The sequence below is a fragment of the Protobothrops mucrosquamatus genome, unplaced genomic scaffold, assembly GCF_001527695.2.
Source record: "Protobothrops mucrosquamatus isolate PMUCROS unplaced genomic scaffold, P.Mucros_1.0 scaffold_177, whole genome shotgun sequence".
In the NCBI taxonomy this organism is placed as follows: Eukaryota; Metazoa; Chordata; class Lepidosauria; order Squamata; family Viperidae; genus Protobothrops; species Protobothrops mucrosquamatus.
The window spans coordinates 4,244,263-4,272,163 of record NW_015386253.1 but is presented as its reverse complement, the minus strand read 5'-3'; the positions used below and the strand labels follow the sequence as shown (position 1 = coordinate 4,272,163).

Genomic DNA, 27,901 nt, shown 5'->3' with positions numbered 1-27,901 from the left:
TGAATGGATAATTCAGTGACCCAATAAGATTTAGTAAGATTGTGGATAAACGTGGATAGATGGTGGCTTATTCACCTCCACTCCCTTGTAACGTATGTTTTTCCAAGACATATGAGGCTACACTAAATAGGGAGAAGGAAAAGAAAGTGTAGAGTAGTCTCATTTTGTGCTGCCTTTCTAGGGATACGTTTCAAAAGCAGAGAGGTGATTAATGCTTCATTCTCTCAACATTGCTTACGTGACACAGTTAACTGGAAGGCATTAGTCTGAAGCTAAAATTAAATCCATTTGTGACAATTTAAATGGTTTGTACAACCATTACAGCTCAATTTTTGTGTGAATAGAGCTATTAAATTTTTGGCTCTTGTTCCTTTTTTCCCACCAAAACATTTTTGCCCATCAATTAGTTTTGAGCACCAACTGATTATAACTAGTTATTTCAGATGACTTGCACATTCTTCCCGTCAAATGGCTTTATAGTTATAGATTGATATTTGACAGTTACCTTTATGAATATATGTAACCACACCATACCCCGAAGGATTTTGCATAAATTGATTATATGAACAACAATAGCACTTAGACTTATATACCACTTCATACCATATTGAAGTATGGAATACTTCTGAACTAGCTGCAACAAAACTCTATAGGCCACTTTTTCTGATTTGAGTTGGTTTGCCAGATCCCTTGTATGGTTATCCTCTATGACAGGGGTCCTCAACCTGTGGGCCGTGGCCTGGTACCGGTCCGTGGCCTCTTGGCCACTGGGCCATGGGAATGGCTGACAAGTACGCACACATGTGCATGCACGATCCTCACTCGCGCTAGCAGCGTTTGTGCATGCGTGGGGGTGCTAGCACCACCGCCAGCATCACACAGGCATTAGCGGCCCACTTGCGCATGGGTGCTAGCATCACTGCTGTGTGCGCACTGCGCACATTTCCCTGCTCCTCCCTCCCTCCGGGCCACCATCCTGGAAAGGTTGGGGAGCTCTGCTCTATGACTCCTGCTGTCAGTTTTAAAAGATTCCCTTGATCTGGAACTTACATAGTTTATTGAATTACATGTTTTACTTCATTGAAAGCATGTTTTTTCCAATTCCATACCATATCACCTTTCCTTTTGCACCATTTAGGGAAGGGGAAAATGTTGTACCTTGTTAACCATGTTATAATGGTAAACAGACCATAGGACTCCTAAAATTTTTATGGGTGTCTGGTCCTTGGATTCATCAGGATTAACTGCTCACTCTCAGGTGGGCAAGTCAAATACTCCTGCAGTAAAAATAAATCATCAAAGATTAACAGAATCACAATACCTGACAGGGTATGGCTGATTGCAAGCAACCTTGGGGCAAAGCTTCAACAGCTCATTACATTTTGTATTTAGGTAGTGTTATACAATTCAGTTGCAAAAAAACTTTAATAGCAATAGCACTTAAACTTATATACTGCTTCATAGTGCTTTATAGCCCTCTCTAAGCAATTTACAGAGTCAGCATATTGCCCAACAATCTGGGTCCTCATTTTACCAACTTTGGAAGGATGGAAGGCTGAGTTAACGTTGGGCCTCTTTGTCACAGAAGCGTATTTGAATCAGCATATTGCCCCCAACAATCTGGGTCCTCCTTTTATCAACCTCAGAAGGATGGAAGACTGAGTTAACCTTGAGCCAGTTAGGATCGAACTGTTGGCAGTGGGCAGAGTTAGCCTACAATACTGCATTCTAACCACTGCGCCTCCAAAAAGTGAAAACTTTATGGACATCGGATTTTAATACTAATGGTGGGCAAAATACAGAACAAGATTTCTCTTTGATAATTCAGGAATATTTTTCCAGTCTATAGCTAGATTTCTGTACCGAAACCTAGTTTGTTTCACAGTATGTCAACTACTATGGACTACGTTTGCACAGCCAGCTAAATGGATGCTGTGGATGTCTCTAATGCTTCCAATCCCTGTCTCCATTCTTATGCTGTATACTAATTATCCTAGCTTTCTGATATTTATGGAAAATGCTGATATTTGTGAATGAGTTAATCATGCCAACTTGATCAAAGACCAATACAACTATATTGTTAAATCTGTGATGTGCACACTACAAACCTGTAACAATTCTTGTGTTTCTGGGTCAGGACCACATGTATATCTAAGATTGTGCATTCATGTGTAAATAATACTGAGTAACAATTCTTCACTATGGTTAAGGTATTCAACCCAGTACTGTATAATTGTATTGTGTAAAACAGTATAAAGAGTACTAAGTTCAAACAGGTCAGATGAGTTCTAACAAGAGAGAAAACTCTGTTACAGTGTTTATGCTGCTAAAGCTTATTCTTTTATTTAAATAAATTTTAAAAGAAAAACTACAAAATGTTACAAATAATATAATCTAAATTACAGAAATATAAACAAATATAGATTGATGATACAAGTACATCTGAGGCAAAATTGCATCAAAAATAATGTATTATACTTCTTAGATTCCATTTCATTCCTATTTTTATTCCTTTAATACTTGAACTGTTAAACGCTTCAGTTGTCTCAATAGTCATGCTTTTAAATCACATATGGCCACATGAATCAAAAGAATTCTCTTTAGGAATCAAAAGAGTATCTCCTGTGCAAGCGTTATAGACCATGAATAGTTTGGAAACACTTCAGCCCTGTTGAAGTATTCTTTTCCTTCAGGTTACTATTTGCATGCCTCTATAAAATAATTGAAATTCCATGATAAAGTTCATTTTTAAAAAGGCCCTAATTAAGCTGACTTTTGAAGAAGTACATATAAGTACATACAGACTGCAGCGTTGAAGCCATATTAATATTTATATATTTATTAACCAGAACAATTTATCTTGCTTTTGTCAAGTACCATGACCTCATCTTGCAACACTATGGGGAAAAATGAATCCTGTTCTGAGATTTCATTGCAGCCTTAATGGCATACAACTTGCCACTCAAAACAAAAATGAACATCCCCTTCATTCTGAATTTGAACAGTCATGAATGGTTCATAGCCCTGATGGTAAATTTAAAGTTTATTGTTCTCCCTCCCTCTAAAAGAAGATGATTATCTTGCCTCCCAAAATGTATAGCACTGCTTATCTCCCCCCATTTGTTTGTTAGCTCTAGACAAGGAGTCTGCCAAAAATTCATACAACAACTGAAAGCTATTATGGCATTCAGATCACTGACTTATGCAAGTCAATTTCAAACTCTTCACAACAGCTACTACTGCTATGTGAAGCCAAAGAGACACAAATATTTATTCTGCCTGGTTTGCCTTGTAATACTTTGTTTCTCACTTGTCACTAGGTATGAGGTCATTTTTTTCAGCCTACTGAGTCCATGCTTTTGCACTGGCATATAAGCCACTCTGCTGCTTGTGTGGGACAAAGTAGTAGAACTTTTGAGAGGAAAACTAGATCTGATTTAAACACAAGGCACTTTTATTCCAGTAACAACAACAATAATAATCTTTGTCTGCTTAACCCCCCTTTTTAAACAATAATAAAATTAAAATGAAGTCACATATTTTAGATAATATTCATTACCTTAAAACCTATCTTGATAATATGCACCCTAAATTGTAGGAAATCGTTGGATATGTTTCTTACTAAGGTTGCTAACAAGCTACCATACAAGTAAATTGCTCAAAATATTTTGTATATTAATAATTTGAAAATATGGGAGCATAACTATAGATAAACTAAATTAAACTTAAAAAACAATTTGGTACTTTTAACTCATGAAATTCTCAAGAAATAATATTTTATTGGTGAAAGAATTTTTCTGCATTAATTTTCTACTTTTTATTTCAAATTATTGTATAAATGGGTTAGCTGTATTTAGTACAAAGCATGTATGAAGTTTAAAATACTTCATTAGGAAACAATATGTGAAGGGTTGTCTCTTCTTCTAACCAAAGCCGCTTGACAGATGAGACTTATCAGTGTTTGAAACAAAAATCTTGTTAGGAACAAGATTGGCTAGCAATTGTTCCAAGATCAATATGAAAAAGTATTTCTTTTATATCATCTGAAGTTTCAGACTTTATCATTCTATGCTATATGCACTAAATATTAGTAAACAAGAAAATCTTACAATTATCATTTCTATCCAAAGAAATGTTATATATCTCAGACACGCAACGTTAATTTAATTGTACCTGGGAGTATGGAGCACTAAATAATACTGGCTTCTTCAATACTAGGATAGCAGACACATATGCACAATCTGAAATATTTGCGTAAGTAATAATATGGCATTTGTTTGTTTTTTTTATTTGCACACAAATAGCCATTTGTGCATAAATGACTATATAAATTTCCTGCAAAAATAAAAAAAGCCCTAATAAATCCTTAGAGCTAAGTTCACAACTAGTCTTTGAGAACCTCTGTTAGCTAGCCTGTTTATATATACCTTTGCCAAGTGTTTATAGTATAAAATATTTTCAAGAGAGCCTGAAAAAAATAGGAGCAGGGTGAGATAGTTTTTTTTTTCTAGATGATTAAACTTTCCTTGTCACAAGGGAATTTTTATTCACCACAAATATCCACTTGTATAATTTTGTGCTCCTGCCTTAAACTTATGAAGTCTAGGTACTATCATTCTTATTCTAATATCTCATTGAATATCCAAGTATGTATTTGTTTTTTAAATGATTGACATCTACCTTATAAATAACTTTTGCTTTAAATTTTCAAGGGACTCAAGCAAGAACCTGATTAGAATACATCAAGATTATTATCTTTTACAGGATGGTATATTACATGTCTGAAGATAGATTTCAGTTTTAGATTAAAATTATTCACACCTACTGAAAAAAAGTTAAACAATTATACTACAACAGACTTAATTTATACATAGAATAAACAGAGGACAGTTCTGTTCCAAGAACATTTCTCTTCAGGTCACATAATGTTAACAATTCTATTTATATAGATGGGTTCTAGTAAGTCAGTTACCACTTTTGTATTACTCTTCATTAAATCTGCATTTTTATATAACAGGAAACAAAAGCAGCAAACCTAATTTAATCATCGCTGTCACTCCCAGATTCACTCAACTGCAAGTCATTTCCTGTTGTTAAAAAAAAGAGAATTGTCTTAATTTTGAATTAAGTTCTACATTGATGAATTATGAAATGTTAGCTATGAGAGACATAGAGAGAAAAAATAGGCAGCAATTTTATAAGATCATTAAAGAGTTTACTCCAAGTGGATTAGTTTCTGGTATGTATATTTAAGACCAGAGTTCTATTATTTCTCTGTTCCTAGTGTTCTTTGGCATGATTCATAAGAAGCCCAAATGTTGCAATGATTCCTATGCAAATCACAAGCTCATAATTTTCTTTAATAAACTTGTGTACAACTAAAGTTTTAGGTTTTTTATTTGCTCCATCACAGACTTGATCCAGTAATGGGACTTTGAACAAATATGAACTAAAACAACTGCATGTACTGTTAGTATCAGTTTCTTTAGACTAGATCTGAATCAGTCAGACCAATAACAACTGCCCTAAGTTATGAGGTCATGCTGAAAAATGCAAGTCACTACTATCTATAAAAAATCATGACATAAAGATTAACTATTAAGTGTATAAAGGGAAAAATAAAGTACACCTTGGAAAAGAAAAATAAGTATTTCCAACAGAAGGGAATACATTTAGCTTAAGGTTGAATTGTGAAGTCCTTGGGTGTTGAGTTTGCTTGTTTGCTTGCAGAAATAACAACCATTATAATGGACCAACAAGAAGACCAGCAGAGTGCATCCATGAAGACCAACTAGTAGTTAAAAGATACTCCTTAATGTCATGTGGACAGATTCAATCATAGCTTTGACTGAGAAACTGTGAGCATCCTAGAGCAAGCTAAATCCAAAATATCTAGGGAATTCCTGGAAGCTTAGCATTTAGACAAATCAGCCATTAAAGATATATACAGAGAATCACATTTACAAATAATTCAAGAGAGATGGTAAATAAAAACTAAGGAGGAAACAAAAAGACCAGAACACATTCTCTCCAATCAAGCAGAAATAATATCCTAGTCAAGGAACCGATGATCTTATGAGAAAGAGTCCCAACGGAGCAGTGGTTAAAATGAAATATTGTAGGCAAACTCTGCCCACAGCCTGGAGTTTGAGCCTGATGGGGCTGACTGAGCCTTCCATTCTTCTAGGTTGGTAAAATGAGGATCCAGATTGTTTGGGCAATATGCAAATAATATATTGTAAACTATCTAGAAAGTGCTGTAAAGCACTAAATGATGGTATACAAGTTTAAATGCTATTGCTATTACTTAACTAGGTAAAGAAACATCTGCAAGCAAAGAACCAATTCAGAGAGCAGCAAGGACTCAACAGAAAACAAGGGTGTCTGTGAGTCCAAATGTCACTTGTTATCTGCAGTCTTATATCCACAATTATAGAAACCAAGCCTACAAATATTTTTGTATTTGCAAAAAGGTGCAAATGTTACACATGTCAAAAAAGCAGACAAGCTTTTGTGGATGCATAAAATATATTTTTGAAAGAATTATATCACTTAAGCAAGATGCCTATACCACTTCTTCCTTTTCACTTAGTTGCAGCTTGATTGTGAGGCTCTAAGTAGCTTCTTTCTGACTTTTAGCTCCTTTCAAATTGCTTTCCTGGCTGATGATGGGAGCTGCCCTTCTTATACCATATGGTTTATGCTGGCTTCTCCACTGCCTGCAGTTTTTGCAGGATCTCTGTGGAACAACTTCTTGAATGTGCTCATCCTGTTCACATATAATTTATGAATTACTGATTTCCATAAGTTGTGTGTGGGCAGCATTAATATCCAGTAGCCTGACAGAAATTAACGCAAGCAAGTTGTAGGCAGCATCACCATCTTATGGGCCTTCTGAATGCTAGTGCTGATTGCAGACTGTTCCCACAGTAAGTCACTTGAAAGAGGCTAGTTACCCAAAGGGAACCACATGGAGCCCTCCTGATTGAGCTGACCCAATGGGATGCATTTCAATTGGGCATGAAAGAGGAGCAAATAAAGATCAGTACATAGACAACTCTTATGGGAGGAGGTCAGCCACAGACTCAACCCCAATTCCCGAAGATGAAAAATCTTGTTATTTCAGTACTGTTATCCCCCAGGAATGAGGGCAACTTGTACTTAGAGCAGCCTTCCTAAGCATGATGCTCTCATGAAATCTTGGTCTATAGTTCTTGTAATTTCCAGGTTGCATTTATGTTGTATGACAGCTACTTAGTGAAAATACTTACTGAGAGTATTCATGAGTTGATTGTTGCCTTGTGCCCTGCCAGTACCATTGGCAACCACATTCTTGTTGTTACACTGCTGAGAAGGAGAAGGATGTGCAGTTTCACCCCCATCACTGCTGGAAGTTTCATCACCGCTCCCAGAGGAACTCTCAGAATCAGATGAACTGCTGCCACTACTGCTACTCATCTGCTCAATAATTTCAACCTCAGCTCTTAGCTCTGGAGTAAAAATAGGAGAGTCATTTTTTAAATTTTATTTATTCATTAAAAAATATAGCCTGAGTTTTCTTAAGAAATTCAAAGTCATTTAGATAGCACCCACCCCTGCAATTCTAATTCTCTATATGGTTGATTTTGCCCTAGGATTGAAATTCTAATTTTAACTTAAATATAATGCCCCACTGGCTCTCAATTATTTAGCCCACCCCAGATAGTCCATGGTTTTAAAAGATGCAACAGTTTTATAGTAGTAGTAGTAGTAGTAGTAGTAGTAGTAGTAGTAGTAGTAGTAGTAATAATAATAATAATGATGATGATGATGTTGGAAGGGACCTTGGAGGTCATTGAATCCAACCCCCTGCTCAGGCAGGAACCCTACACCAGTGATGGCGAACCTTTTAGAGACCGAGTGCCCAAACTGCAACCCAAAACCCACTTATTTTTGCCGGGTGCTAGGTGGGGGTGGCCTGCTGGGTGGGCATGGCTGTGGTGGTCCTGGCAGATTGGATGGGAGTGGCCAAGGTGGGCTTGATCACCTTGATGTTGCTCATGGGAAGGGACACCTGTGGGGCCAGGCAGGGTTGGGGGAGATCCAGGGGGTCTCTGCCAGGTGGGGAGGTGGGCAGGAGGCTCATCCTGTGGAGTGAGGCGAGGCAGTGCGGGGGTGCCATTGTCACAGGGCAAGGTGTGGCAGGGGCGGCGGCTGCCTGACACCATCGACCAGACAGAGGCCAGCGAGTGCATGGGATGCATCCGGCCATGTGGAACCTTGGTGAATTAGCGCGCAGCTGGTTGAAGAGGGACGGTTGCCATCTCCAGGGCATGGCCTGTGTGCCCACAGAGAGGGCTCTGCGTGCCGCCTCTGGCACGCATGCCATAGGTTCGCCTCCACTGCCCTACACCATTTCGGACAAATGGCTGTCCAGTCTCTTCTTAAAAACTTCCAGTGTTGGGGCATTCACCGCTTCTGGAGGCAGGTTGTTCCATTGGTTAATTGTTCTAATTGTCAGGAAGTTTCTCCTTAGTTCTAAGTTGCTTCTCTCCTTGATCAGTTTCCATCCGTTGCTTCTTGTCCTGCCTTCAGGCGCCTTGAAGAATAGCTTGACTCCCTCTTCTTTGTGGCAGTCCCTGAGATATTGGAACACTGCTATCATGTCCCCCCTCGTCCTTCTTTTCGTTAAACTAGACATACCCAATTCCAGCAACTGTTCCTTATATGTTTTAGCTTCCAGTCCCCTAATCATCTTTGTTGCTCTTCTCTGTACTCTTTCTAGAGTCTCAGCATCTTTTTTACTTCGTGGTGACCAAAACTGGATGCAGTATTCCAAGTGTGGCCTTACCAAGGCATTGTAAAGTGGTATTAATACTTCACGTGATCTTGATTCTATCCCTGTGTTAATGCAGCCTAGCACTGTATTGGCTTTTTTGGCAGCTGCAGCACACTGCTGGCTCATATTTAAGTGATTATCCACTAGGACTCCGAGATCCCTCTCACAGTTACTACTATTGAGCAAGGTACCCCCTATACTATACCTGTACATTTGGTTTTTCTTGCCTAAATGTAGAACCTTACTTTTTTCATCATTGAATTTAATTTTGTTAGATAGCGCCCAGTGTTCAAGTCTGTCCAGGTCCTCCTGTATCCTAAGCCTGTCTTCTGGAGTGTTGGCTATTCCTGCCAGCTTGGTGTTGTTTACTAATCTGATGAGTTCCCTATCTATCATCTCATCCAAATCATTGATGAAGATGTTGAAGAGCACTGGGCCCCGAACAGAGCCCTGGGGCACCCCACTACACACTCCCCTCCATGTAGATGCAGTTCCATTGAGGACCACACGCTGAGTACGGCCGATCAGCCAGCGACAAATCCATCTTTTGGTGATGCTGTCTAACCCACATTTTTCTATCTTAGCGAGTAGTAGGTTGTGATCTATTTTATCAAATGCCTTACTGAAGTCCAAGTAAATTATATCCACAGCATTCCTTTGATCCACAAATTTTGTCACTTGGTCAAAGAATGCAATTTTAATTAAATTAAATGTAATTTAATTAAATGTAATTTTAATTAAATTACATTTGGTTTCAACTAGTATAATTGTGAGGTGACTGGCTGGTGAATGTTATAAGCTGTACTCCTGCCATTGGAAAAATATACTGAAGAAAACTTACAGGGGGGAGTAATAGATTTTCTTCCCATCTCAGATAGTAGGCAGGCTATAATAAGTGTTCTACCTCTCTTAATATCATCCAATTGAGGCTCTGGTGAAGGATTGTCTTTCAGTGGGGATGTTTTAGGTCCAGCTGCAGGCTTTATTGGAGCTCTGAACTGGGTGGAAGATTGTGCAGCTCGAGCAGATTGCTGTTCTATCCGTGCTTGGATTTTACTGCTGCCTTCAGCTCTGAAAGGAAATATTAAAACAGATAACATGTATAATATGTAATTGCTTTCCATACCTTATCATAAACTTAATTTATTTTGAGTCACATTATTTATTTTAAGAAACCCTTACTCTTGTTTTCATATAGGAAAGAAGTCCAGTATAATCTTGGGTCCTCCCTTTCAGACAAAGAACCTTTATAGCTAATATATCTAATAAGGCTGTCTCTGCCCAACTCCTGCCTGTTCCAAAATTGTTGATTTTGTTGGCTATTCTGCAAGTTATAATTAAAATACAACTAGTGGTGAATTTGTGTGTGTGGAGATTTCTGTAAGAGTAATTGGGTCCGCTTTTCCTACTTCTGTTCCCTCATATTGCTTCTCCTTTGTGGCTATGCAGAGTTCTTCCAATTCTAATCCTTCTTCATAGCTTGGGGGAATTATGGAATTAGGATTGGTACAGTCTTTGAGAGAAATGGGCAGCTTAGAAATATGAAATATAAACAGACAAACAAATAAATAAAATCTAAGTTCTATTCTCTCATTTTCTCTGATCTTAATAAATCTTAAATTAGAATTGTGTAAATAAATAATACCAATGTACCATTTATGGAACTGCTAAATACCCATTCTTTCAACTGAAGAAGGAAAATTAAGTACTAGCTAAACTTTCCCAAGAATTAATTTTTAAAAATTTAAAATATCACCTAGGTCATCCCTGCTGCTAACTTTATTAATGACTGATAAGATCAGTGATGATTAAAGTTCTAATATGGAGAGAAAGCATATTGGATATACTTGGAATAGCCATTTCATTTAAGAATGGAGGTTACAGGCTATGTACTAGACTAGTTTTCTTTCCACCATTCTGATATTTAATGTTTATTATTTTATATAGTCAAGATAAAAGCAGGTGATAGAAGAACAGTTATTTCAGAAAGAATTATACTATATGCTGATCCATATTGGCCTCACATGTTTGAGCCTGTGTTACCTTGTCTTTTTGACTTGGATGCTGCTGCTTAGCTTTTCAAGCACATATTCCCCAGTATCATGGTTGATAATAAGTACACAATCTTTTTGGTAAGGCCTTTTGTTTCCTTTGAATACAGTCATTGGAGGCGTAGAACCCTGATATTCAAGAAAAGTAAAAAATATATTTAAATCTAAACAAGTAGTTATGCATATGTAAGAAAAACAGATATAATAAATAGCATAATCAATGTCTCAAATCCAACTCAGAAGATTATGCTTTAATCTGTATTTTCTTAACATTTTGTTCTATGATAGTCATTGCTATATTTTTAGATGCAAGAAAGAAATCATATATACTTTGGCAAAATTAGTATATAGAACTTGCTATTTACAAAAATGATTTATTCATTTGCTAATTTTCCAAAGAAAAATTGTCTGTATACTACGCCTGCTACAAAGAAGAAACATCTGAAATTAGAAGAGACAATGGTCATAAACCAGTAGAGAAACATTTGCTGATTTTGCTACAGCAGACTGATATGGCTAACTTTGTGACTATAAACACCATATTAAATATTCTATCGCTATGCAGATAGGCGATGCAACAAAATATTTTATTTATAGTTAAGAATATAATTTATAAAGAAATCAAACAGAAAGTTTAGTTATGATTCAATATCTGGAACAAATATATCATCAATATTATTTATATTCAATATCAATAGATTTACAGAATTTAACATACAGCGAGGAGAAAAATTATTTGGTCCTCTGCTGATTTTGTACATTTGCCTACTATCAAAGAAACGATCAGTCTATAATTTTAGTGGTAGGTTTATTTTAACAGTGAGAGAAAGAATAACAAAAAAATCCAGAAAAATGCATTTCAAAAAAGTTATAAATTGATTTGCATTTTATTGAGTGAAATAAATATTTGATCCCCCATCAATCAGCAAGATTTCTGGCTCCCAGGTGTCTTTTATACAGGTAACAAGCTGAGATTAGGAGCACTCTCTTAAAGGGAGTGCTCCTAATCTCAGCTTGTTACCTGTATAAAGGACGCCTGTCCACTGAAGCAATCAATCAGATTCCAAACTCTCCACCTTGGCCAAGACCAAAGAGCTGTCCAAGGATGTCAGGGATAAGATTGTAGGCCTACACAAGGCTAGAATGGGTTACAAGACTATCGTCAAGCAGCTTGGTGAGAAGGTGACAACAGTTCGTGCGATTATTCGCAAATGGAAGAAACACAAAATAACTGTCAATCTTCATTGCTCTGGGGCTCCATGCAAAATCTCACCTCGTGGAGTTTCAATCATCTTGAGAGCAGTGAGGTATCATCCCAGAACTACACGGGAGGATCTTGTCAATGATCTCAAGGCAGCTGGGACCACAATCACCAAGAAAACAATAGGTAACACTCTACGCCATGAAGGACTGAAATCCTGCAGTGCCTGCTAAGTCCTCCTGCTCAAGAAGCACATGTACAGGCCTGAAGTTTGCCAATGAACATCTGAATGATTCAGAGAACTGGGTGAAAGTGTTGTAGTCAGATGAGACCAAAATCGAGCTCTTTGGCATCAACTCATCTCACTGTGTTTGGAGGAGGAATGCTGCTTATGACCCAAGAATACCATCCCCACCATCAAACATGGAGGTGGAAATATTATGCTTTGGGGGTGTTTTTCTGCTAAGGGGACAGAACAACTTCACCACATCAAAGGGACGATGGACTGGGCCATGTACCGTCAAATCTTGGGTGAGAACCTCCTTCCCTCAGTCAGGGCATTGAAAATGGGTCATGGATTCCAGTATGGCAATGACCCAAAACACACGGCCAAGGCAACAAAGGAGTGGCTCAAGAAGAAGTACATTAAGGTCCTGGAGTAGCCTAGCCAGTCTCCAGACCTTAATCCCATAGAAAATCTGTGGAGGGAGCTGAAGGTTCAAGCTGCCAGACGTCAGCCTTGAAACCTTAATGACTTGGAGAGGAACTGCAAAGAGGAGTGGGATAAAATCCCTCCTGAGATGTGTGCAAACCTGGTGGCCAACTACAAGAAACATCTGACTTCTGTGACTGCCAACAAGGATTTTGCCAACAAGTACTAAGTCATGTTTTGTGAAGGGGTCAAATACTTATTTCACTCATTAAAATGCAAATCAATTTATAACTTTTTTTAAATGCGTTTTTCTGGATTTTGTGTTGTTATTCTGTCTCTCACTGTTAAAATAAACCTACCATTAAAATTATAGACTGATCAATTTTTTGTCAGTGGGCAAACGTACAAAATCAGCAGCGGATCAAATACTTTTTTCCCTCACTGTAGTTCTAGAGAATTCAGAAGTATTATTTTATGAATCCTTCAATGCACATTAGGATTCATACATAGTCAAAATAATATTAGGCAATGAAAACAATGATCCAATATTTTAAATATAATATCTATATAGAAAGTTGCCAGAAACTAAAAAGGATTCAGACATATTTGTCTCAGGTTGATTATTGCAGGTGTGTATGCTCTGAAGCATCAGAGTGTTACAAATCTCACAAGCACACACACTAATCTTTATATAGATTCCACACAAACCTGAAAAAAATACTGTAAGCCCTATATAAAGATGCATTAAACTAATGCAGCAGCATCTTTCTTCAAGCTTGCCTGGAAATCAGAAGTGCTTATTTCAATGATATAGTAAAAAGTTATTTATAGACTATAGTATTTATACTCAGGCCAAAGTATTTCTTTGCAATCTTTCTCAAAGCATGCACAGCATATTCAACAGACAGTTGTTAAAAATGGTGTTTTCTTAAGCAAGTCTGAGTTCCCACAAATTGTTTTTATGAAATATATCATGTTCCCCTTGGCTACATATGAAAAGTTCAGAGCAAAGCTTATAAGAACCTTGACACAGAAAGCAAATCTGCTATGTGAGATATGGGAAACTTACAGGAATATGTGGTAATGTAATTGTGACTTCATCTCCTTTACCAACTTGAAGCTCGCCTTCACAAGACGTATCTATAGATGCTGGTTTAAAATCATCTAGAGGATACAATAACTGATATTAAACATACATCAGATTATAAAGGATGCTTGATGAGTATTTATTTAGAAACAATCTCATTACTACTTTAATTTTATTTTATTGTTTTCATTGGCATTCAAATAATTTTGGAGCCAGCTTAGTAGAGTGAATGTGCAGACAGGAATTAAATTGAATTACCAAATTATAATGTTCTTCTGCAATTAGGTCTGCCATTCTTTGTTAGCCAATAACACAAAAAATTCTAACACAGCATACTTCATTTTTTCAAAAAGCTATTATCTGCTATAAAAAAATAAAAATGAAAAGCCTTAATTTTTTAAAATTTTCTTGACCCATCTTTTTTTTTTTTGAAGTCCATTTATAAGGCCAGTTTTTGTTTTAAATGGCAACTCTATAAGTGGCCAACTGAACCAACTTTTTTCTAGAAATTATTATTTTCAGATAATACTCTCTACCTTACTTTGGGAGCACAAAAAATTATTAAGAATGCAACAAACACTGATTCTAGCTATGAAACAAAAGGTTTCTATTGTAGTCCTTGTCTTTTCAATAATTCCAAGAATGATTGTCAGCATAGGCCTGGCATATTCCTTTAATAGTAACTTGATGTAATACAACCACCATTATATATAATAAGCATAATATGCAGTCTACTATTTGCAGCCTGAGGTGACAACTGGATGCACATTTTGCACTGACAGCAACCACAAAAGGCACAATTCTTTACTGGTGCTCCAAACAGATATTAATCAATGTCCTAAAACGTATTTATAATTTTTATCTTGACATTTTCTCTGAGAGCTCAAGACAGCACATATATGGGTATTCTTATTTCAAATCAAGTCTCTGGATATGACATGACATTATGCAATATATAATTATATAATTATATAATAAAATTTGGTTTTAATAGAATAATTAGAGAGGCGAGTATTTATTACACATGAATGCCCACATATGTCATTTGCCTGTTATGCAAAATCTGTCCTCTGGGCCATGTTATATTTCTTATGTGATGATACTCAAAATAATTGTAAACTGCCTCAGAAATTGAGTTCTTGTTTGAAGATCCCTCCAGATATACCTTTTGTAGAAATCCTGGATTATGGATCTAATGAAATCAGGGCTATGTAGGGCTGAGTTAAAAACTCTTCTAACTCAGCCCTACAATAAGCTTGCTTCTTTCTCTTTCTTTCTTTCTTTCTTTCTTTCTTTCTTTTTTTCCTTCCTTCCTTCCTTCCTTCCTTCCTTCCTTCCTTCCTTCTTTCTTTCTTTCTTTCTTTTTTGCAGTACTGGAGTTTGTGGGCAGCTTTTTAAAATTGGCTTTGCTTTTATGTCACCACACTTTTTCTGGGTGCAAGCAAACTCTTGCTCAATGTATGCTAGAGAAGGAACAGAAGCAAATTAAAAACCATCTGGAGTTAAGATTACTGCAGGCCTTTTAAGCATGATTATGGAAATGATTTGCAAATGCTTCCTTCCTGGTCAGTTTCAAGATCTCCATAAAACAACTGTCCAATAAGCAGCCTTCATGAAATGTTTAGTTCACTCACCTTTGGCCTCAAGCATGGCCCCTGCCTATCACTGGATGGATGGTCTGCTGTACATTACAATCTATAATCATGTTTACAGATTCTGTACAGATAGATAGCAGAGGCTTTTAACACAAATAGAAGAAACTGAGCATCAACAGCAGGGGGGTGTTTGTCTCATAAGAATTTTCAGCACAAATGGCAAGTATGTACTTAACATGTAATTAAACCACAGATGGTGGTGAGAGAGAATATTTTTTCTCCTTTCTGCATGGAATATTAATTGAAATGATTTTTGTCACTATAGAGCAGTGGTGGCGAACCTATGGCATACGTGCCAGAGGTGGCACTCAGAACCCTCTCTGTGGGCATGCGTGCTATGCCCTGGAGATGGCAATCGTCCCTCTTCAACCAGCTGCCCGCTAAATTGCCAAGGTGCCATGTGCCCAGATGCATCCCAGCATGGCTGGTTTCCCTCCCCCCCCGTCCCATCCCTCCTGGCCTCGCATACGCTCCTTTTCCTGGGCACGACCCACTGCATCGCCTCCTCAGCTGTTGGCCAGCCATCCAGCTCAGAAGCGGCTTCTCTGAAGTGCTGGTGGTGGGCTGCGGAGCCCCCGAGTGCGCCGGTTGAGGGGCTGGCAGGCTGTGGCTGCTGACGGACAGTCAGCCCCCGTGTGCTCGCTGGCCTCTGTGTGTGTGGGCCGATGGTGTCAGGCAGCAGCCGCCCCAGCCCCTGCCTCGCCTTGCCCTGCGACAATGGCACCCCTGCCTTACCTCGCCTCACCCCGCAGGACGAGCCTCCTGCCCACCGCCAAACCTGCCAGAGAGCCCCTGGATCTCCCCCAACCCTGCCCGGCCCCCACAGGTGTCTCTCCCCCGAGCAACATCGGGGAGACCACACCCACCTTGGCCACACCCAGTCTGCCATGACCACAGCCACACCCACCTAGTGGGGCACGCCCACCTGGCACCCAGAGATAAATAAGTGGGTTTTGGGTTGCAGTTTGGGCACTCGGTCTCTAAAAGGTTCGCCACCACTGCTATAGAGGCATTGGCAATTCAGAAGGTGGGATATAGGAGGAGTCCCACTTTTTGAATCTCTTCTGTTGAACATCTGGAGGGAAAACTGATTGGCTTGTGGTATTCGTTGCTAGTTTTCATTTCTTTTTAACTGAGCAGCTCACTCATACGCTTCAAACTTATTGGTGAGGAATTGGAAAATGAAACTGAAAATTGCATAAATTCCTTTTATGCTTGGAAACTGAGGAAATGAAGTTTTCCTCATTTATTTTTCTGGTTAGGAAAAATCTCAGCAACTAAATGTCTAGAGGTGAAACTCTTTACAGAAGGGACAGATAAAGTAGGGCTAGATTTGCCTAAAATGCTAATCCATAACTAACAATCATGGTTAACTGATTTAATCTAATTGCCTGGGTTTGCATAATACTAAACTGTCAATTAACCACATCACTTAGATTACGGGTGTCAAACTTGCTGAGTCACGTGACTGTGTTGTGATGTATTGCCACCATTGCGGGAGCTGGGGTGGGTGCAGCCTCCACATGATGCAACCGGCGGGCCGGCAGTTTAACACCCCTAACTTAGAGTCACACAGCACACTAAACCTAAGTAAATAAAAACAACTGCTACATTCACATCACACATTTGTCCAGAATGTTTTGAAAGGGTATGTTTTTTTAAAATATATTACTCTAAATCAGTGATGGCGAACCTTTTAGAGACCGAGTGCCCAAACTGCAACCCAAAACCCACTTATGCATCGTTGGGTGCCGGGTGGGTGTGGCCCACTGGCTGGGCGTGGCTCATTAGATGGGTGTGGCCCATTGGCTGGGCGTGGCTGCGGTGGTAACGGCAGACTGGGTGGGACTAAAAAGTTCAATCAATCAATTCCAACTTTGCAAGATCTTTTTTTTTCCCGTAAGAAGTTGAAATTGACTGATTGATTGAACCCTTTTTTTTTTTTTTTTTGCACACAGTGGTGGAGGCCTAAAGCGAAAAGGTTTTATAAAACCCAGCTGAAGGCCTAGGACTGGGGCGATGCGCGCGTGCCCACAGAGAGGGCTCTGAGTGCCGCCTCTGGCACCCGTGCCATAGGTTCGCCACCACTGCTCTAAATCAACCATATTGTGGTTTAACATAGTGGCCTCATTACCACAAGAATACAATTGGCTCAATTCTCACAACAGAGGGATCCACAAACTATCCAACCCTATTAAGCCTTTTTGTGGAAATTAGCTATTAAAATCTCTAGAACATTAGCCCCACCCCCAGGTGAGATCTGCACCCATCCCTTTGGCCTTTGGAAAGGGCCTGAAAACCTGGCTCTGACAACTGATCTGGGCTCCAACGTGTCATTCTGGAGGCGGTTAATGAGGTAAGACCCCCATCTCCTCCCTGTGTACATCTGTTAACTTTCCTTCCCATCTTTATCAATTTAAATAAATGTTAGTGTTAATATTTATTTTATTTATTGTAAGCTGCCTAGAGTCACCTTTAGACGAGATGGGCAAGGACATAAATCTAATAAGCAAGCAAGCAAGCAAACAATTCTCTAAATACTAAAATCAACCTTGTATCAGAAAGCGAGTTCAATTGGGCTTACTCCCACAGAAGTGTAGGTATGCCTACCCCAACATAGTGCGCTCCCAGGTAAACCCCAGCACGCGGCTACCGCTTGGCTGAGGATGATGGGAGGTTGTAATCCAAACCTTAGGAGTGGACCAGGCTGGGGAAGGCTGCTCTACCCACTTACCTGGGAGTAAGTCACCCTGAACTCAATTTTCGGTTAGGCAGCCATAGGCTAGCGCGGTTAGGGCCCTCTTTTGACACGGGGCCAAGCCAGCTTAATCAAGCCGATGCTTTGGGGGTCGCCGGCCTGGCCCGTAAGCGCCGCCTCTGCCGGGCACTCACAGCGAATGGTGTGGAAGGAGGCTTTAGGGTGCCGCTCGAAGCTTTCGCCCAGCTGCAGAGGGTGCTCCTCCTTGTCCAGCAGCGGGTTCGCCACGCCGTTCATGGCTACTGCGGCGCCCGCCGAGAACAAGAACACCCGCAGCCGCCCCGCCCCGCCTGGCCGCCTTCTCTTCCGGGATCGGAGCAGCGTGCAACTGGGAAAACGCTCCCCGTCCGGGGGAGCCGATCGAGAGGGGACCACGCGGCTTGGCAGTAGCGTAAGGCGTCCTCGTGGTTTTTGGGCAGGGAGATCCGGGAAACTTTTGACGGGGAAGAAGGGTGTGCGGGTGGCGGGACGAGGGAGGCCTTACCGGCCCCAAACAGGTAGGTAGGTAGGTAGGTAGAAAGAAAGAAAGAAAGAAAGAAAGAAAGAAAACACTAGGGAAAGCCTACCACCGCATGAGACTGTTGCATTTGGCCCGATCCGCAAAGGGTTCTTGAATTGATAGCAACCCTCAGGACGCGGAAATTTAATCCAGATCCCTAATTGGATCTTTCTGCCTGATACGCCCTTCCTCGGAGCTGAACAAAAATCGATCACCTTAGGATACTTGTATGTTTTGTTTTCTTGGAAAACAGGAGTGTAAAAAGGTGTATTGAGGTGCTGTCAGATTAATAGTTTTTCTATTTAATTGATTTTAAGCAAAAAACAGGTGAAGGTTCCTACCAGGAGAATTCGTCTCTTGGTAACTTCAGATTGATCTTTGAATTCTTGTTTTGGCTACAGAACGTAAGTGGTTGGTTATTGCCTTTTTTCAAAATGTTGGTATTTGTAGTCCTTGACTTAAAACAGTCGTTTTAGTAACCATTTGAAGTTAAAATGGCACTGAAAAAAGTGACTTCTTATTGTTTTTTACACTTACGACCATTGCAGCATCCCCACAGTTATGTGAGCAAAATTCAGACACTTGGCAACTCATATTTATGAAGGTTGCAGTGTTCCAGGGTCATGTGATCACCTTTTGCAACTTTCTGACAAGCAAAATCAATGGGGAACCCAGATTCCCTTAACCATGTTACTAACTTAAGGACTGAAATGACTCACTTAATAATTGTCGCAAGAAAAGTAATAAAACAGGGCAAAACTAATGTAAGTGCCTCATTTAGCAACAGAAATTTTCAGCTCAACTATGTAAATTGTTGAGTACCTGTAGTCTGGACCAGGGCTTTTCAACGTTTTCACCCATTGTACCACTTTTAGGATATGGCAACATCCGAGTACCACCAGTCGCCTAGCAAGGTGTCAAAAACTTGACCAAAAAAAGAGGAAAAAAGTGATATAGTCCTTGACTTACAACAGTTCACTTAGTGACTGTTTAAAGTTACAATGGCCCTGAAAAAAGTGCCCCCCAAGCCACAGCCGAGCAAGACATCTGCCTGGCGGCGCTCTTCCTCCTGTCCGAGATTTTCATTGTTGTGAGCATTTCTGTTGAGGATTGGCAGTGGGGTTGGGGGTTGTTTGGTTTTTATTCCCCCCATCTGCTGGGTGGTTGCAACAGGTTTTGATCACTTCACATGACCCTGTGACACTGTGACCATCATAAATATGAATCAGTTGCCAAGCATCTGAATGTAAATCACAAAACCCTGGAGATGCTGCAACATTCCAGTTGATCGGCGCTTCTTCTGGGCTCAGCAGAAGCGCCAGGATCAGTGCTGCTTTCCAGCTGGAGCCTGGCGCTGATCCTGGTGCTTCCACTGAGTCCTGACAGCCCCGAAGCGCCAATCAGCTGGAAAGCGGCACTGATCCTGGCGCTTCCGCTGAGCCCTGACAGCCTTGCAGCTCCAGCCATCTCTTGCTCAGGCTTGTGCAGTATTGCCACCGGTTCAGCTCATTCTCCTCCCCCGCTACTTTTCTAGGATGGTCACGTACCACCTGCCAGGTGCCAATGTACCACAGATGGCACCCGTACCACTGGTTGAAAAGACCTGGTCTAGACTGGTAGTCTCTACCCAGAACTAACATAGAGGCCTCCCTTTGAAGGACTGCCTCTGCTTCTGAGCCCAGAATAACTCAACCAAATGCAGTCAGATTAATAGTTTATCTAGTTTAGGATTGTTTAGATCAGTATGTGTGGACCCTGGCGGTTCCTTTAGGCCAGGGGTAGGCAACCTTGGCTCTTGTGGACTTCAATTCCCAGAATTCCTGAGCCAGCCATGCCTATCCCTGCCCTAGGCCATCTCAGGCATCCTCAGATTCAAAATTATTCTCAGCCTATGTTGAAAAACAATACAATAACAGCTACGAGAAGTGGTAGCGGCATTGTTTTAATAAATATTGATAAATATAACCCATACAAATAAAAGCTGTTTGGGTATCCTCTATAATTTTTAAAAGTAATATGATATGAAGTCCTGAGAGAAAAAAGTTTAAGAAACACTGGTCTAGATCATTCTTCTGCAGCTTGACCCCTTCTATGTGAATTGAAACCAGTTCTAGAATTCCCAATAACCATGATCAAACTGAGCCTTCTGGTATTTGGTGGTACATAGCAAGCCATTGTCTCAAATTGTGATTAGGATGGAGAGTCGTAGCTCTTCATAGCTCTGTAATAAGATTGAATACTACACTAAAATTGTATTTGTATGATAAACCAGCCAATAATATTTATAACATCAATCCAGCCTATGTTTTTAGTTTAGGGTTCTGTTATGCATGTTTTACAAATCCAGCTTAAGCTGGTATGGCTTTTTGTGCTATTGAACCTACTTCTTGGTTTGCTATATGTATCATATGGTTTACTGAGGGAAGAGTAAATGGAAGAATAAATTCTATTATGGTTTTGGGGCAATCAGTTATTGACTAATGGGTTAGTGTGTGTTATAAACCCATCCAACAAATAAATTGTGGCATTAATTAAGTTGTGGTTGGGTTTACACATCAAACTAAAGTCAAATTACATCTGGGCTTAAGGTGCCATAAAAATCAAATTAATATTTGTACTGTACTGTAATGTACTGTAATGAAGAACTGTTAACTGGTTACATTATTTCTCTTTGTGACCTGCCAGTGCATGCAGAGCATGCTCTTAATAGATTAATTAAAGTGTGCTTTTAGAAGTTGAAAGTAAGAGAAATGATCTATTGTCAACATACCCAGATAAAATTGCGAAATAGTAACCTTACTTTATTGTGTTTTTGCATCTAGTTCTTGCATGATATGTGATATGGGCAATTATTTAATTAAGGATTAATGCAGCTTTGAATCTGCTATGTCCAGTAATTAAGATGATTAAATCGGAAATTCTGAAAAGTCACTCATCTATTCCACATACTGATGAGGTAATAATTGCTTGTGAAGATGAGTCTTTCCAAAAAACAGAGCAGAAGACAAGAATTCTAGGTCCTGAAGAAGCAAAACAATTAGCTCAAAATCAGGTCTTAGTATCTGATTTCAAGAAGCAGAAACTTGAGAAAGAAGCACAAAAGAACTGGGATCTATTCTACAAAAGGAACAGTACCAATTTTTTTAAGGACAGACACTGGACAACAAGAGAGTTTGAAGAATTAAAAGCCTGCCGTAAAGTGAGTTTCACATTTTCTGGCACCAGAGGGCAATAAAGAACTGCTATAGAAAAATCTCTGAATTGAAAGCTGATCTTATTATGTTATGCATTCTGTAAAATTCAGGCTAGACTGGTACAGTATGCTTGTTTTGCAGATTCCATGATAAAATTTGAGATGGAAATTTTAATATTGACAATCAGTTCCTTGCTCTACAAAGAAACTTTTACTACATATACATATTTTAGGATTTAATTATTCATACCCTTGGAAAAATAACAGGTCATAGAATTATAAAACAAAATGATACAACTTAATTTAAAGATGCTTGATTTATGCCAAACAATAGTAGTGACCATGTCTATCATCTGCAATATAAGACTGTAAAAATAGAAACATAGAAAAAAATTACAATGATGGAGAATAATTCTTTTCCTATCAAGATGACTACTAAACTTTATTTTAGGAAAATTATTTATAATTGGACATCTGGGGATGTAGTTGTGATTCTCAGAGAGCATTAAGCTGGAAATGCTATCAAATAATAAAAATCTATAATGTTGGATGAGAACTGCTACATATATTGTATCCTGAATTTCTAAAGCTGAATTGGGAAGCTATCAGTTCTCCAGCTGTTGACAAATTGGAAATCCTACCATCCTCACCAATTTGTCACACAAAATAGAATAGTTGGGAGATCTCGTTCAGTAACATCCAGAGGGCTCCATGCTCTTCACACCTGCAGCAACAAGAGATATCATTATTATAAATCATGAGTGGAATTATGATTGTAGAATTCAGAAAAGTTGCAATTTTATCTTTTTCAATCAATTTGATTGAAGATGATTCATTTTTCCAGAGGTGAATCTGGTCCCAATTCCCAAAAGATGTGAGTGGAGTTGTGCTGTATGAAACAAGTATCCATTTAGTGAACAAATGGAGTTCCTGAACTATATTCTTAGTATTTTGTCACTATCAGAAACAGTAAGGATCAGCTAAGTGGTAATGTTGGTCTCTATTCAAGAGCGACATAGCAAAAGAATTAGATGGATTCTGGGCAATTTTGTCCAGTTTCTTGATAAAGTAACTTCCATAATTAAGTTATAACTCATTTTCATATAGAATACAAAAAGTATCATGAATTCTGTTTTATATCTTTAATTTCAAGAAACTATCTTTGACTGATCTTATGCTTCTGATTCACTAGAAGATGATTCCATCTGTTGTATGTATTAAGATGCAACATTTGTATAAATTGTATGACTTGAATCACAATCGGTGTTAGTTTTATTTGCTTTTAAATGAAGGTTTTCTTGCTTTGCCATAAAACCACTATTTAATGGGAGTACAATCAAACCTTTTATTTTCGTTCATTAATCTGGAAATACATCTTTGTGGTGATAATAATCTATTGTGTGGGATCCAGTAAATGGAGATTTGCTATAATAACTTTGATTTTAAAAGCTAATGATGTTAGTCCAAAAATTAATTCATGCTATTTGAAAGGATCAGACAATTACAATTATTATTTTCTCACCTCTTCAGTTTGAAGATCAAAAATTGACAATTCTAGAAGCCGGTTGTGGTGTTGGGAACTGTTTATTTCCACTTCTAGAAGAAGATTTGAATGTTTTTGCTTATGCCTGTGACTTCTCTCCCCGAGCAGTGGAATATGTAAAGGTTTGTAAAATATTTGTCATTTTTTTCTTCCATTAAGTGAATACATACATTTGAAATATAAGCTTCTTTAAAAAGAAATGAAAAAGCAAAAATGGCATTGTTTTGATATCATTAAATTGGTTTAAATTATCTTAGCCTGGAATTTGAGTTTTATGCTTAGCGGTTAAATATTACTCAGAAGATTATGAAACAGCATCTAAATTACTTATTTTAAAAATTTGTAAGACCACTTATGATGCTGAATCACTATAGTAAAAACAATTACACAATACAATAAAAGATCCATACCCTAATGCTGGAAGAAATACATATGTACAATTTTATGTATAATATTAATAATCAGGTCTGCTTTTTCTGTTTTATAACGAGGTGAAACATTTCTTCTGAATGTACATAAACAAAATAATGTCAGCAATTTTAAGAAGTGTGGATTTGAAGTCCATGCATTTTAAAGTTTCTGAAACTGAAAAGGTGACCTAAAGATACTAGCGTGGGAAAGGTTGTGATTCATATTTAATTACCTGCTTTTCTGCTTGGTTGTCTTCAGTTCAACACTGAGGGAGATTATAATAAACAGTTTCAAAATATCCACTATCTAAACCAGTATTTTCTAAACTTGGCAACTGTAAGTAGACAGATTTCAGCTCCCAGAATTCCCAAGATAGCCAAGCTATTCTGTATTATTCAGTGTTCTATCCTTCTGTATGATTTACTGTGCTAGCTTCAGGTTTCAAAATATAAACTTAGATAAGGTTGTACCATATGTTCATTTCACAGCAAAATTCTCTATATGATGCCAAAAGATGCAAAGTATTCCTGTGTGACCTGACCAAAGATGATCTTGTGGAAAATGTACCATTAGAGTCGGTGGATGTGGTTATGTTAATATTTGTACTTTCTGCCATTCATCCTGAGAAGATGTGTTTAGTTTTGCACAATATTTATAAGGCAAGTCTGCATGGCTATAATAACATGGTTTTTACCATGAGCATGTATTTCTGCTATGAAAAGATGTAATACAGAATCTGCGCTCTAATTTACACAATACATTTTATATGTCAGCAATCCTTGTATGATTCAGACTTGCAGCAACTTTCAAAGAGATGGTCTTTATTGTTTGTGTATTTATCTGCGAGGACTAAAGGAAGCTATAAATAGTCTGAAGTAAAAGGAATGCTGTATCAGGTTTGTCTTTTCCAAATAAGATTTAATAGAAAGGTAATTCATACAGATGAACCTTGCTTAATGACTATAATTGGACTGGCAATTACATTAGTAAGTGATATGGTAGTTAAGCGAGACATCCAGTGATTGTGACATGTGATTTTTCTGCCAGTTTACATGTTGACTTGCTTGTCAGAAGCTCTCTGACAAATGGCAATTACGTGACCATGGATGCTGCAGTGGTCGAGGACTGGTCAAAAAGTGACTTTTCAGTGCTGTCTAACTTCAAACACTTGCTAAATAGGGCAGTCGTTAACTGAGGATTACATATACTTTGCTTCAGGAACAACACTTGGTGTATTTTTCTATCTTGTAATAAGTAGAAAGTGGATTAATTCCCAGGAATATGACTCAGAATGTCTTAAATGCAAACTAAGGTGGTTATTCCCAGGTTCAAGCAAATAATGGAAACTGATTTAAGCTATGAAATGTGTTTTATGACAACTATGGAATTAATTTTCTAGTGTTATTATAATTAACATGGAATGATATTTTGAGTAAAAGTCAAAATTTTAAAACTCTTTTATAATGAAATGAAATTGTGTCAAATCTGCTTAACAGGACCGAGCTAAAGTGGCACAAAATGTTCCACTTTTATCATTACATGGTTTTGTGTGTATTAATTAAGTCGAGTATAATATGTTTCATATTGTTCTTAGGTTTTAAAACCAGGTAAATATGTCCTATTCAGAGATTATGGCCTTCATGACCATGCAATGCTGAGGTTTAAATCTGCTTGCAAGCTGGGAGAAAACTTCTACGTACGACAAGATGGAACCAGGTCATACTTTTTTTCTGATGGTGAGATCTTAATTAAGATACTATACAATATAGATATCAGCATGGGAAGCACCCAACAAATACTGAAAAGCGGGAAAAGTTTACAAAACAAAAATCTGTCAGAACAAAAATACAGTGTATTTATAGTAATCTATAAATAATCCCCAGGTATTTGAACTGAAAGGTTTTCTACAGTACAAGCATACTGATGGGGAAAAAAATCATTTGTTCAACAATAAAGGAAGCTAGATATGTTTAAACATCAAAAAGCTGCAAATAGCAGCCTCAACATCAGAATGTTATTTAATAACTGTTAACATTCATTTTGATATGTATATAATCCTTTTCTAGTGTAAGTTTGTGTAACTCCAAATTTAATAATAGTCACTATAAAGTATAAACCTAAAGAAACTGTATGTCCTCCAACATTCCTTTTATATCCAATTTCAGCAATTTGGGATTTAAGGATTTCTTCCTAAGATAATACTTCCTTGTATTCTTGAAAGCAATGAGAGTCTGACTAAATCAGCGTTTCTCAATCTTTGCAAATTTCAGATATGCTGATTCCAACTCTCAGACGAATGGGATTTGAAGTCCACATATCTGAAAGTTGCTGAGATTGAGAAACAGTGGACTAAATTATACTAAAAACTAATTTGTACTAAAAAGCTTCTTCTTGCTGACCATGGCCGGGCAGGTGCCTAGGGAAACCCCAAGTAGCTCAACCTGCTCCCATTTCTTTTCAGAGAAATAAAAATGTTATTGACTCTGACCGTCAAACAGTGACAGAAGGAAAGGAATGTGAAGGCAGCCTCATATAATAATAATTTGTAAGATGCCTAGAGTCACCTTGCAGGGGAGATGGGTAGCCTAGAAATTTAATAAATAAATAAAATCCTGATGAAATAAAATCCCTTTGCGGCTGGGTTATAAAATAAAAAATATCTCTAGTGGGTTATTTTATTTTATTTATAACGACTAAAGATATTTCTATTTTATAATCAGCGGCAAAGGGATTTGACAGTTGCCCACATTTCAGTAAAAACTTCTATTGAGATACCTTCAAAGCTGAGCCCTGCTGCCTTGAATAATCTCCAGGTTTTCCCAAATACTACTTTATTAAAAAAAATTATATTGGTAGTTAATGATAGATTGTTATTCAAAAGATATATCTTAAGTACATCATAAAGGAACAATCCATACTTAGCAGCTTTCTTGGGCAAATGGAAGGAAAATCTGACTTTGGATGTTGCTTCATTTTCTGCATTGCTGCCTATATCTTTTTTTAAAACCATCAACAAAACTGTTTCTCATTTTTTGTTTTGAGAAGAATAACCTGCCTATTCAGGATTTGTATCATTTCATCTTTGTACTTTAACACAAGTTTCTTAAAAATATTCTTCCTTCTTTTTCTATAGCGTTTTTGGCAGAACTTTTCCTGTCTGAGGGATATGAGGAAATAGTCAATGAATATGTGTTTCGAGAAACTTCGAACAAAAAAGAAAACATACGTGTGCCAAGAGTTTTTCTCCAAAGCAAATTTCGAAAGCCTCAAAAATAAGCTTTTGCTAATAAGTTGTTGGACAGTTGAAGTTCAAGATTACTTTCTTACATTATTCAGTTTAAACCAAGTTTTATATCAGGTATGTCCAATCTGTAGCCCCTGGACAGTTGGCAATGCAGCCTTACAAGATTGTAAAATTTTATTATATTATTTTTAGCAATAGTTACCATATTATGTATTTTATATATGTTCAAGACAATTCCTCTTTACTCAATGCAGTCCAAGAAAGCCAAAAAGTTGGACATCCATATTTTACATTCATGAAAATAAGCCTAGCACTTGCCTAGTCCTCTTCTATTGATACAGTCCTGAAGATTCTGTTTTTATTTTAAGTACAATTCCATAATTTTTGGATTAAACTACCAATTTTCAGATTTATCATTCAGGATCATAAAGCTTTTCTTGGCAAGACTTTAAAATGTTTATTGTCAGGCAGATTCCAGAAGTGTGGCTAGCCTCATATATAAGCAGTGTCTTGATTTCACATGATAGCTTTGTTGATACAACAGTGAGCTAGTACTAGCTTACTACATCTTAGCCTAACATAATGTGTGTACCTAGCCAGTATAATTAGTTTATAATTCATTATTATTTTTAAACTCAAAACATTACTTTTGTTAAACCTCGGTGAGTGTAGTCACAGTTGTAGAAACATAGTATGTCAGTAAGCCTGTAGTTTAGTTTGTTGATTACGAGCCTCTTTTGTGGGTTGTGAATCTTAAATTGTGATGTAATATGTTGTGCAATCACAACT

General features: G+C 38.0%; 2 protein-coding genes across 2 annotated transcripts; one reads left to right on the top strand and one right to left on the bottom strand.

The window, feature by feature from the left end:
* Positions 1-2,281: 2,281 nt before the first annotated feature.
* EAF1 (ELL associated factor 1) lies at positions 2,282-18,535 on the bottom strand. Its single transcript, XM_015823155.1, has 6 exons — positions 18,357-18,535; positions 13,792-13,886; positions 10,862-10,998; positions 9,723-9,889; positions 7,272-7,490; positions 2,282-5,087 (listed from the first exon to the last, which is right to left on the bottom strand). Exons 1-6 carry the CDS (start codon positions 18,457-18,459, stop codon positions 5,041-5,043), a joined length of 768 nt encoding a protein of 255 aa, XP_015678641.1. The 5' UTR covers positions 18,460-18,535; the 3' UTR covers positions 2,282-5,040.
* A 423-nt stretch (positions 18,536-18,958) lies between these two features.
* METTL6 (methyltransferase like 6) lies at positions 18,959-27,285 on the top strand. The gene is made up of 6 exons (XM_015823166.1): positions 18,959-19,125; positions 21,544-21,920; positions 23,445-23,579; positions 24,357-24,527; positions 25,463-25,604; positions 27,002-27,285. Exons 2-6 carry the CDS (start codon positions 21,624-21,626, stop codon positions 27,142-27,144), a joined length of 888 nt encoding a protein of 295 aa, XP_015678652.1. The 5' UTR covers positions 18,959-19,125; positions 21,544-21,623; the 3' UTR covers positions 27,145-27,285.
* Positions 27,286-27,901: the final 616 nt, after the last annotated feature.

Excerpts from the sequence above, each read along its gene's own strand:
- EAF1 (XM_015823155.1), bottom strand. The coding sequence starts at position 18,459 with ATGAACGGCGTGGCGAACCCGCTGCTGGACAAGGAGGAGCACCCTCTG. Across the intron at positions 10,999-13,791 it reads TTACATTACCACATATTCCT|GGTTCTACGCCTCCAATGAC; the intron begins GTAAGTTTCCCA and ends CTTGAATATCAG. Across the intron at positions 9,890-10,861 it reads ATCCAAGTCAAAAAGACAAG|AGCTGAAGGCAGCAGTAAAA; the intron begins GTAACACAGGCT and ends ATTTCCTTTCAG.
- METTL6 (XM_015823166.1), top strand. The coding sequence starts at position 21,624 with ATGATTAAATCGGAAATTCTGAAAAGTCACTCATCTATTCCACATACT. Across the intron at positions 23,580-24,356 it reads GAGCAGTGGAATATGTAAAG|CAAAATTCTCTATATGATGC; the intron begins GTTTGTAAAATA and ends TTCATTTCACAG. Across the intron at positions 24,528-25,462 it reads TTTTGCACAATATTTATAAG|GTTTTAAAACCAGGTAAATA; the intron begins GCAAGTCTGCAT and ends TATTGTTCTTAG.